The sequence below is a fragment of the Chiloscyllium plagiosum genome, chromosome 27, assembly GCF_004010195.1.
Source record: "Chiloscyllium plagiosum isolate BGI_BamShark_2017 chromosome 27, ASM401019v2, whole genome shotgun sequence".
Lineage (NCBI taxonomy): Eukaryota > Metazoa > Chordata > Chondrichthyes > Orectolobiformes > Hemiscylliidae > Chiloscyllium > Chiloscyllium plagiosum.
This window is the reverse complement of record NC_057736.1, coordinates 41,854,234-41,866,726: the sequence shown is the minus strand read 5'-3', so window position 1 is coordinate 41,866,726 and position 12,493 is coordinate 41,854,234. Positions and strand designations below refer to the sequence as shown.

The following is a 12,493-nucleotide window of genomic DNA, read 5'->3' as shown; positions in this document are numbered from 1 at the left end:
CAGACAGGGGCTGGGTGAGGGGCGGGTAGAAAGTGGGAGGGGGCAGATGGGGTGGGGTGGGTTTGGACGGGGTTGGGAGGCAGGAGGCTTCACGAATGCTGCAGGTCCCTTACACACCACAAGTGTGTGTCTGTTCAGAAACAAACCCCGAGACAGAGAGAGGGAGCAAGGCAGGCAGAGTGAGGAGAGAGGAAACTTCACAAAACTCCGAGCCCCAGAGGAGAGGCATTGAATCAATTAACCAAATAATCAATTATCCAAACAAAATAGTGACCCCCCACCTCGTTCGGAGAGTCGAGGTTCCTCTGTAGTTTTTTTTTGTCAATTTAACTTGCAATTTGCTGGATCAGGCCCTGGCTTCAATTCCAGTCATGATTCTGCTGATCGCACTCGCTCAGAAAGCCTCTTCAAACTGTGCCCATTTCCCTCGGTGCACTCACATGCACAATTTAATTCTTTTCCCTATTACAGACTATTTAATCAACAAAAAAACTAATGTTCATTCTATTATTAAATGAATCAGTATAACTTTCTGTTTCAGCCATTTGTAATGGGTTGAGGTCAGATTGCACACGGGCAGAGGACTGGACAGCATTCTTCAAAAGGCTTCCCGTGGCTGATAATCCAATTTCTCAGTTGTATTAATAAATCTTCACTGGGGGATCTCTCTTAAACTCCACAAGGTATACTTTTTAATGAAAAGAGAAAATAAGAAACAGTTACATTCCATTATGGTGAATGGTAGTCATCATAAAAACATCCACCCCCGCCATCACTGGCCAATAGTGGCAGTGGTGTGTACCATTTACACAATGCTGCGCAGGAACTCCCTATTCCTTTGTCAACATCAGCCATGACCTCTACCACCAGAATCACAGAACCCCTAAGGTGCGGAAACAGGCTATTTAGCCCAACAGTTCCACACCAACCTTCCAAAGAGCATCCCATTAGACCCATCCCCCCCCCCCCCCTACCTTATCCCTGCATTTCCCATGGCTAGTCCCCCAAGTCAGCATATCCCTGGGCAATTTTGCATGGCCAATCCGCCTAATCTGGGAGGAAGCTGGAGCACTTGGAGGAAACCCATGCAGACCCAGGAAAAATGTACAAACTCCACACAGACGATCACCCGAGGCTGGAATCGAACTTGGGTTTGCTTGATGCTGATACTGTGAGGCAGCAATGCTAACCACTGAGCCACCACGCTCCCCCCACCTCCTCTGACTAGGGCAGCAGATTTAAGCAGATGCAGCTTCATGGCTGTTCCCCTATCCCACTCTCCCTAAGTCACAAGCACCAATCTTCCCTGGAAATTCAATGCCATTCTCTCATTGTGACTGGGTCCAGATGCTGGAACACCCTCCTTGCCAGCATTATGGGTGTGCCCACACCCCAAAGACTACAGTTGTTCAAGAAAGCAGCTCACTACCACCTTCCTGAGGGCAGTTAAAGATGGGCAATAAATACTGGTATGCCAGTGATGTCTACACCCCATGGTCAAATAAAGAAAAACTATATATATCTGTACCCTCTGTTCAATTGCAGACTAATTACTTCCTGGTGGAGATTTCTGTGGTAAAAGTAGTGTTTGGAAACATGAAATTAAAATATTCAGAAGATCAGCAGTGAAGAGAGTTCAGTACAAACCAAAGTTTGTGTTTTACAGGAAGTGGCAACTCAAACCAACGAATCTGGAAACCGTATACAGCCTCGTTCAATGCGCAGAAGTAAGTACAGTTTTTTATTCAGTGTTGATTTCGAATCCAGAAAAGGCACTATTTATGTGTTAGTAAGACTGAAGAGAAGCAAAGGTGGGACATACAGTTCTTTGAGCTAGCTCGACCATTTACTAAGATCTCAACACAACCACCTGATGAAGGAGCAGCACTCTGAAAGCTAGTGCTTCCAGTTAAACCTGTTGGACTATAACCTGGTGTTGTGTGATTTTTAACTTCCTGCTCTACCCCCATCTGTGAAATGGAACATTCCCCTGCTCCTTCAGGGTCTACCCTGTCCAGGTGAGGCCTGATATTTTGCAACTGTTTTCCATTCCACAAAAGCTACCCCATGGCCCAGCCCCTATAAGATGCCTGTACAGGGAGCGCTCCCAAACAGTGAGGCTGATATGACCCTATTGTATCTCCCAGTGCCCGCTCTGGGCTTACAACATCCCCACAATCACAAAATGGGGGGAATGAGGCAAATTGTTTGAGCCATCTTCATTCACTCAGCCGGAGCAACGTGGGACACAGCTGGCAGCTCATGTTTCAACACCTTCCAGAGCCTGTACTCATTGTCATATACAGAGACGGCAGTGAATTTCCCTACTCAGTCTCAAGTCACATTGTAGTCCGGTACTGGTGACCTCACCGAGGTTTGGCAATTATATTGGTACACACTGCTACCAGCACCTACCACCTGCCTTTGGTATGGGACTGGGCATGTCCTTGCTGCCCATTCAGACCGAAGTTGCCAATCTTATCATCCCCACAGTGGCTAACTCAGTCATTTTAATTTCAATCTATCCAATTTAAGGAGCCTTTAAAAGGCAGACCAGGTCAAGCACACATAAGCAGCAGCATCAATGTTCCACACCCTTAATAGATTGTAAGGTACTAGGGCAGCAGTCACAATTCGATGTGTTATTTGGTTTAACAGATTTCTACTCAGTTTAGTCAAGTGTTGACAAAACAGGGGTGAGTCAAGGCAAGGGTAAGACGTCAGATATAAGCTTTCACTGAAATTATGCAGCTGTTGATAAAAATTAATCTCCAGTGAGGCACAATCTAGCCATTACCACTAGACATTTGATGGCATTACCATCACCAAATTGCCCCACTGGCAGCATCTTGAGGGTCACCATTTACTAGAAACTGAACTGGACGAATCATGTGGATGCTTTGGAGAGGGTACAGAAAAGGTTTACCAGGATTTTGTCTGGCATGGGGGATTTTAGCAATGAAGAAAGGTTGGATAGACTGGGTTTGTTTTCATTGGCACATAAGAGGTTGAGGGGTGATCTGACAGAAGTTTATAAGATTACAATGACATGGATAGAATGGAAAGTATGAGGCTTTTTTTCCAGGGTGGAGGGGTGAATTACTAGGGGACACAAGATCAAGGTGGAGGGGGCAAGAGGGGAGCTCAAAGGAGATGTGCAAAGCACGTTTTTCATACAAAGGGTGGTGAGAGCCTGGAACGCGCTGCCAGAGGAGGCGGTGGGAGCAGACACAATAGCAGCATTTGGGAAGCACCTGAACGAATCCATGAATAGGAAGGGAATAGAGGGATACACATGCTGTAAGTGAAGACATTTTTAATATGGTAGGGCAAAATGTGTTGGTACAGGCTTGGAGGGCTGAAGGGCCTGCTTCTGTGCTGCATTGTTCTGTGTTCTTTATTCTTATTATAAATAAAGTGTCTGTAAGAGCAGGTCAGAGGCTAGGAATCCTATACAGAGCAAGCTGCCTCTTTACTGCCCAAAGCCTGTGCAATATCTACAAGTATTATGATCAGGCGAAGGTGCCCAGTTTAGTCTGATTCAGGACAGGATACACCTCAATCTACTCCGCGGTGAGCAGGAATGATCTGAATCTCCCACTTAAATCAACTCGTCTCTGGGTTAGTCGCAGAAAAGTTAATTTGAAAAGGATCCCTTCCCTCAAAGATACTTTTTCCAAGCCCAAATGGATCTATGTTTTAAAAGGAACCAAATTTAACTAGCCTTCCTTGAGCTAAAAAATAGCAGTAAGTTTATTAGCTAATAAAATGTGAAAAAGGTAATAAAACATGGCATATATACATATGGGTTAGAAATAAGTTCAAAAAACATAAAAGTAGAAGTAAAAGTAAAGAAATCTGCAAATCAGCCTTTGGCTGGTCCATGGTGGATAGATTGTAAAATGTTGTGGTCATTAAAGTGGGTAGTTTCAGAGTTGCTGGCTTTGGCAGCTGAGTAGTTGTTTGAAGGTTCTTGATTCTGCCATTAGCTGACTGGAGTTTGTGCAATTTCCTTTGTGCAGTGGCTTTGCTGTTGTGAGCTGTTGATTAATCAGAGAGAAAGAGATTTTAATTCTTTTGATCTGAACGTACAGGGATGTCTAGAAGTCCTCCCTTCTAGCACAATGTTGTGTGCATTTCTGGATGAGTAAAACACAAATGTGTTTTCTGCCCATGTTTACTTTCTTTCAATTCATATCATGTCCACTATCTGGGACATGAAGTCACATGGGCATCGTTTTTTTTTTGCAGAGAAGGGGTAATCATTAACCCTGGAGTCACAGGGATCACAATTCAGTTTTCTTTTCCAATTACCTTTCTTCCTTTGAAATGTTGCTGTCTGAAGTTCCCTTGACATTCTTCAGGTACAACATTTCCTGCTTCCCTTCAGACTAACGGTAATGCTCACTGAATGTTTCAGACGGCCACTGAGTTTCCATTCTCGGCTCTTTTTTGACTTGTGTGTCCTTCTTTAAAAATAAACACATTTTCTAGATAAAGCTTTCGTATAACGGTCAGTAAATTCAGGGTTATGACCCACTGTCATGACACAAGGCACAAGCCAGGAGTGTATTGAACGACTCCCCATTTGCCTGGAAGTGTCCAGCTCCAGCAACATTCAAGAAGCTTGGCACCATCTAAGACAAAGCAGCTGCTCGATTGGCACCTTATCCACAAACATTTATTCCCTTCAACCCTAGAGGCGTAGCGGCAGCATTGTTTACCATCTAATAAAATGCATGGCAGTAACTCATTGAGACTCATTCACAAGCACCTTCCAAACCCAGAACCTGAAAGGATAGGGGCAGCAGGTATTTCAAAATCTGCAATTTCCCAACCTGCAACTCTTGACATAGAACTATATGGCTGTTCCTACATCATCGCTGGGTCAAAATCCTTCCGAAAACTCCTTCCGAAAAGCACTGTGAGTGTACCTATGTCCTAAGCAGCTTTAAGAAGGCAGCTCCCCACCACTTTCTCAAATGGTGATGCCCATGCCCCACGAATACTTTTGAAAAATGTGAAAATCGATAATCTTAATCAGTAAAATTTCCACATCGTGAGACACAAGGGAAAAGGTACATTTTCATAACAAATATCAGATCCCTGTGCTGATTTGACATTATAGAAACCTCCAGACAACTCAATGAAAAGCTGTTTCAAAACAAGATCATTCAGTCCAGTGAATGACATGAGTTAAAACTTCATTGAAACTGGTAAACTGTTTTGAGAAAGAACAGAGTTACAGAGTCATAGAGATGTACTGCACGGAAGCAGACCCTACAGTCCAAATCATCCTTGCCAACCAGATATCATAAATTAATCCATTTGCCAGAATTTGGTCTAAACCCTTCCTATTCATATACCCATCCTATACCTTTTAAATGTTGTAATTGTACTAACCTCCACCACCTCCTCTGGCAGCTCATTCAGTACATGCACCATCCTCTGAATGAAAATGTTGTCCCTTAGGTCCCTTTTAAAACTTTCCCCTCTCACCTTAAACCTACACCCTCTAGTTTTGGATTCCCTTACCCTGGGAAAGATACCTTGTCTACTTATCCTATCCATGCCCCTCATGATTTTATAAACCTCTGATGCTCCAGGGAAAACAGTCCCAGCCTACTCAGCCTCTCCCTATAGCTCAAACTCTCCGACCCTGGCAACACCCTTGTAAATCATTTCTGAACCCTTTCAAGTTTCACAACATCTTTCCTAAAGCAGGGAGGCCAAAACTGAACACAGTATTACAAAAGTGGTTGAATCAATGTTCTGTGTAACATGACCTCCCAACCAGATGTAGGTTTCCTCGCTGATCTGGAAGGTTCTTTTTCAGACGTTTCATCACCATACCAGGTAACATCTAAGTGAGCCTCCGGAGGCTCACTGAAGATGTTACACAGTATGGTGACGAAGCATCTGAAAATGAACCTTCCATCTCAGTGAGCAAACCTACATCCAGAACCTCAACCTAAGTTACAAATCTTCTCAAAACTTGCTATGACCTTCCAACTCCTATACTCAATGTACTGACCATTAAAGGCGAGCGTACCACAAGTTTTCTTCACTATCCCATCTACCTGAGACCCCACAATACAGCAACATGAGGAAGCCATTCAGCCCCTCAAACTTGTACTGTTGACCTTTCAATGAGATCATGGCTAATCCATACCCTAGATCCACCTACCCAAGCATTAACCATTTATACCTAGTTTAATGAAAAAAACACATTAGTTTTGACATTTAATGACCCCCCCACCCAGCCTCTGGGTAGCTGGAAGAGTTCCAGATTTCCACTTTGGTTTATGTGAAGAAATATTTCCTGCTCTCCACATCTGACACCATCTCGATCTGATTTTAAGATTATCCCTCTTAATCTTAGACTCTCCCTCTCTATCCTATGAAATCCTTGAAAGGTCTCAATTATATCCTTCCTTAATCCTCTATAATCAAGTCCATACAACCTGCCTTTATTTGCCAAATAATTTAACCTTTGTCTTTTTGAATTGAACTTACACTGCACCCTCCAGTCTATTCTTCTCGATATACAATACCCAAAACTGATTACATCCCTCCAGTTGTGGTCTAACCAGATCTCTATAAAGCTGTAACATTACCTCCCACCCCTTTGTATTTTACACCACTTAAAAAAAAGGGTGACACACCATTGGCCTTTAAAATTATTGTTTGTACCTGTACCTGTTCTGTAGGTTTTAATGAATATTGTGCACCAAAATCTCTCTGCTCATTCACATTTCCTCACTCTTTTTAACCACAGAAAAATATTCTATCGTAGACCCAAATGGTATGTACTTTTTTTCACACCAAGCTCCAACTATCACAGTTTTTTTCCAACTCATCTAAACTATCAATTTCCTTTTGTAGTTTTCTGTTTCCCACCTCACACTTTCCTTGACACCTAGCTCAGTATCATCAGCAAACTGAGATCTATGGCTGTCTGTCTCAGTCAAAGAGTTGAGAACTGTAATACAGAATTCTGGGAAGACAGCGAGTCATGTCCTGCTGAGTTAAATTTGCGCTGTCAAAGTGCTGTTCTCAAGACAATCTAGTTGTGGAATCTATTTATACAATTAATCATCGTTTAGCACTGGAATCATTCTCTTGAGCTGTAATGTCTCTACGCTTGAATTGGGTTAACTGTAAGTTACTGTATGTTCTGATTGTTATTACGATCTTATACAAGTTTGTTCTGATCGTGGTCAGGAATATAATTTGCAACAATTATCCTTTGCAGTGTTTGGAACATTTTGAGTTTGAACACAAGTTCCAGTTGGCTAGACATCCAGCATACTAGGGCTTAACCTGGGCATCTGATTACAGTCCACTGATACTGACACTGACTCCACGTCCATAGCAATCTGGATGGCTCTTAACTGCTCTCTGGGCAATCAGGGATGAGAAATACAGGCTGACCTAACCAGTGGTTAGGCCCTAACCCACAAAAAGGCATAAAATGTACTCTGAGTGGGGGATTTCAATGTCCACCACCAAGAGTATTTCAGAAGCAGGATTGCTGATCGAGCTGGTCAGATCCTGAAGGACATAGCTATTAGACTGCAGCAAGTGGTGAGGGAACCAACAAGAGGGAAAAGCATACTTGACCTCATCCTCACCAGTCTGCTGGCTGCAGATACATCTGTCCGTGACAATATTGGTGAGATTGACCACTGCACAGTCCTTGAGAAGGTGAAGTTACACATTCACATTGAGCATAATCAAGCTGTGTGACACTATCACTGTGCTAAATGGGACAGACTTTGAACAGGATGAAAGTGAGGACCAAATGCTGGAGATCAGAGTTAAGATTAGAGTGGTGCTGGAAAAGCACAGCAGGTCAGGCAGCATCAGAGGAGCAGGAAAATCAGTGTTTCGGGCAAAAGCCCTTCATCAGGAATGAGCCTTGTTGAAGGGCTTTAGCCCGAAACGTCGATTTTCATGCTCTTTGGATGCGGCCTGACCTGCTCAGCTATAACATGCTCAGTGACACCCAGTTTGGGATCCACAGGACCACACAGCTCCTGTCATCCTTACAGCTTTGGTTCACACATGGAGAATGAAGAGCTGAATTGATCCCATCATGCCATTTAACTTTCCTGCACATTGGCCCTAATCTCCATCCCTGCACCTCAGCCCAGTCCCTAACCAGGTCAATAATTTGACTTCAATTCTATCACTATAATTTTTTTTAGACATCTACCAACCTTTCCTTATCTGATCTTCAGTCCCAGCCAATGTGATTGACTTGTGGTTGCCCAGTTATTTCAATCCACTGTCATAGGCCATGAGCAAGGCTCACCACTGCCTTTCTGGGGCAACTAGGATGGACAGTAAATGCCCAACTTTGAATGAATATGAGCAAAAGAGAGAAAGATAGGACACATTAACATCGTAGTTACATCCAAATCCGCAATTTTAAAATGAAATGTTACATAAACAAATTCTGTGTGAATTGCATCCATAAACCTAAAGAAGAAGCAGTTTTTCTGTTTCTTCGTGGCTTAGTCAAGGGAGGTACAATAAACCTACAACCTGTAAACTGCCTGATTTTCTTCAAAACACAGTGAAGACATCTCTCACACCAACCTGAATAGGCAGGCACAATCTTAGATTAGAATTAAATCAGAATATTTAATACTCTAACAAACCAACAGACCTTGTGCATGCTGTTTGAGGTTGGGTGTGGTGAATGTGCAAGTAAAGCCTGCTCTATTGACAATCTTCCAATTAACAGACAACTAATGGAAGAATGGTTAAATTAAATCCACACGTAACTGTCTGTTTTGTTTCTCTGAAGTTGTTTAGCGAGAGTTGGGTCATAGTTCGGAAGAGGTTAAAAGTCTTTCAATTAGTTTGATTCTTTTAAGCTGCTTTTACATTACCACTTATTTTTGTGTTGAAACACCATTTATGTGCCACCTAAAATGGCATTGAGACCCTTCACTGTGATACAATGAGGTACGATGAGGTACAGAAATATTTCCTTTGAGTTGCAGGACTTTGGTGCCTCTTCAGCAGCGCCTGCTGAAAAATCCAGTTTATCCGGACACTCCAAACTGGTTTTTGGGCCTACGATTAATGGCTCTTTACATATAGGCGCTTAGAATCAGAAGGAGGCCATTTAGCCCCTTGGAGCCGAGAGTCATCAATTAGATTCTAATTGGTCTGAATCATAACTCCATTGACTGGTTTTATTTTGCATGTCCCTCTCTAAAAATGATCTACCAAGCTCAAATTTGAAAGTTTCAATTGACCCGTGAGCCTAAACAGCCTATTATGGAGCAGGTTCAGATTTCCACTATCCTCCATTTGGAAAATGTTTCCTGCATCCTAAATGGCACAGCAGAATACCATAGTACCATAAGATAGAGGAGCAGAAGCTGGCCATTTGGCCCATCAAGTCTGCTCCACCATTCAGTGAGATCATAGATGGTCTGATAGTCCTCAACTTCACATCCCTGCCTTTGCTCCGTAACCCTTGATTCCTTTCCTGATCAAACATCCGTCCATCTGAGCTTGAATACTCTAGAACTGGGCACACCGTCTCTGAATACTAGGTGGACCATTCAGGACTGAGACAATGAAACATTTCTTCAGTCAAAGGATAGTGAATCTGTGGAATTCTCTGTCACAGAAGGCTGCGGAGGCCAAGTCATGGAATATACTCAAAAATAGATAGTTTCTATAATTTTAAAGGCATCAAGGAGTATGGGGAGAATAAGATTAAGATAGAAAATCAGCCATAATTGTGTTGAATCATAGAAACTCGAGAGTGTGGAAGCAGGCCATTCAGCCCATCAAGTCCACACCAAACCTCCAAAGAGCATCCTACTCAGACATCCCCCCCCCCATCCCTGTAACTCTACATTTCCCATGGCTAGCCTGCACATCCCTGAACACTATGGGCAATTTAGCTTGGCCAATTCATCTAATCTGCACATCTTTAGACTGTGGGAGGAAACCAGAGCACCCGGAGGAAACTCACGCAGGGAGAGTGTGTAAACTCCACACAGACACTTACCTAATCAAACCCAGATCCCTGGTGCTGTGGGGCAGCAGTGCTAATCACTGGGCCACCGTGCCATCCTTGCATAATATAGCAGGTTTGAACAGTCAAGTCTCACTCACCGTGCCATCCTTGCATAATATAGCAGGTTTGAACAGTCAAGTCTCACTCCTATCTTCGATGTTAATATTCTTAACCACTCGACATCCCCTCTGAGGTAAAGAATTCTAGATTTGCACTCTCATCTCTGTCTTAAAATGGCCAACTTCTTCCTCTGATATTATGTCCTCTGATCCCAGACTCTCTCACAAGGGGAAACAACCTCTTTGCATTTATCCTGTCAAGATCTCTAAGGATCTTATGTATTTCAATAAGATAATTAAGCATTAATTTTAAGGCTATGTCTGGACACCTCACAGGAAAAAACAATTTTGCTCCAACTCGCCTGTTAAATCCCTTAATCATCTTAAACACCTTGAGTCTATCCCTCGATCTTCCAGATTTAAGGGAATACAGCACTAGTCTATTTAATCTACCTTGATCTAGTGGGTCTGTGCTGTGCCTGTTCTCATGCCAACATAACCTTCCTGAGAGACATCACCTTCCTGAGAGGCATCACCCTGAAATGAGCACAGTCTTCCTGCTGGGAGTCTGATCAGAGCTTTCTGTAACTGCAATAGAGCTTCTACCCCTTTGAGATAAAAGACCAACACTTCCTCAGCGCATGAAGAGTTTTCTTTATATCTTGCCATGCAAAAGGTCGTTTATGAAAATGGTTGCAGAAATGTAAACCTTCAGTTATGAGAATAGATGGAAGAGGTTAAGACTGTTCTCCTTAGAGAGAAGAAGCTGACAGAAGATTTGATAGAGGTTTTCAAAATCAGGGCTGGATAGAATAGATAGGGCAAAGCTGTTCCTGCTCATAAAAGAGAAAATAACGAGAGGGTATAGATTTAAAGTGACATGCAAATAAAGCGAGGCTGGTATGACATCAAAACTGGTTAATTAGGGTCTGCAATGCACTGTGTGGAAATATGGTAGGGGCAGGTTCAACTGAGGCATTCCAGAGAGGCATTGGGTGGTTATTTTGATAGTAACGATGGTAAAGGATATTGGGAAAGGGCAGGAGATTGGCACTAAGGAACAGAACTGGTGCAGGGACAATGGGCTGAATGGCCTCCTCTGCACCGTAACAATTTCATGATGAGTTTTTATAACAAGTTCTGCACTTTTGACCCTAAATGAGGTAAGCCACATGGTTATAATAATCAACATTACCATAAATAATCGCTCAGGAAACTGAGCGTCAAGAGTTGCCAAAATCTGCATAGTACATGAAAGAACATTTCAAGCCATCGTGTCTGGCTCCAGGTGTTGTGATAAATCAGAAATGGGCCAATTGGTCTTGAAAAGGTGACCATGGATGTTGGAAGTTGCTCCTCCAATAGTTTCTGTGAATTTCAATGGACATCAGGCTGACAGGTAACAAGATATGGGAGAAAGTGAGTATTACAGATGCTGGAGATCAGAGCTGAGAGTGCAGTGCTGGAAAAGCACAGCAGGTCAGGCAGCATCCGAGGAGCAGGAGAATTGATATTTCGAGCATAAGCTCTTCATCAGGAATGAGGCCTGATGATTCTCCTGCTCCTCGGATGCTGCCTGACCAGCTGTGCTTTTCCAGCACTAGATAACAGGATATCTCTACAATCCAGGTCAGCCATGGCAGAGTTTATAGCATTCTTGCCTCTGAGGTATGGGCCATGAGTTCTAACCTGGTTCCAATTTTTTTTTATTTCAAAAATATACTTTATTCATAAAATACTTTGATGATCTGTACAACTGGACATGCCATACATATGTAAACATTCCATTTGTTTGCATACCGAAAACAGAGTAATCATTCCTATATACAGGTCTGTACGATTACATTTTTTAGCTGAGGCGTCAGCAGAGCCCAAATGACTGCATGGGCCCCCTGTTCTTCTTTAGGCAGGCAGATGTTACACAGTGTCTTTCCCCCACTGCGCCTTGGCAGCAGCTGCCCCAAGCTTCAGCGCGTCCCTCAACACGTAGTCCTGAACCTTGGAATGTGCCAGTCTGCAGCACTCAGTCGGGGTCAACTCCTTCAGCAGGTCAGCAGGTTTCGGACCACCCAGAGAGCGTCCTTCACCGAGTTGGTGATCCTCCAGGCACAGTTGATGTTCGTCTCGGTGTTCGTCCCGGGGAACAGGCTGTAGAGCACGGAGTCCCACGTCACGGCACTGCTCGGGACGAACCTCGACAAACAACAGTGCATTCCTCTCCAGACTTCTTCTGCGTAGGCACATTCTAGAAGGAGGTGTGTGACAGTCTCGTCCCCCCCGCAGCCACTTCGAGGGCAGCATGCGGTGCGGCTGAGAGTCCGGGCGTGCATAAAGGATCTCACAGGCAGAGCCCTTCTCACCACCAGCCAAGCCATGTCTTGGTGCT

General features: G+C 43.5%; 1 protein-coding gene across 6 annotated transcripts in view; it reads left to right on the top strand.

Annotated features, from left to right (window-relative positions):
• Positions 1 to 12,493, top strand: part of sh3d21 (SH3 domain containing 21) — a 128,182-nt gene that overhangs the window by 11,401 nt on the left and 104,288 nt on the right. For all 6 annotated transcript variants that reach the window (XM_043717920.1, XM_043717919.1, XM_043717918.1 and 3 more), the window contains exon 3: positions 1,667 to 1,727. In XM_043717920.1, coding sequence (XP_043573855.1) covers positions 1,667 to 1,727 — 61 coding nt within the window. The remainder of the gene's footprint in view (positions 1 to 1,666; positions 1,728 to 12,493) is intronic.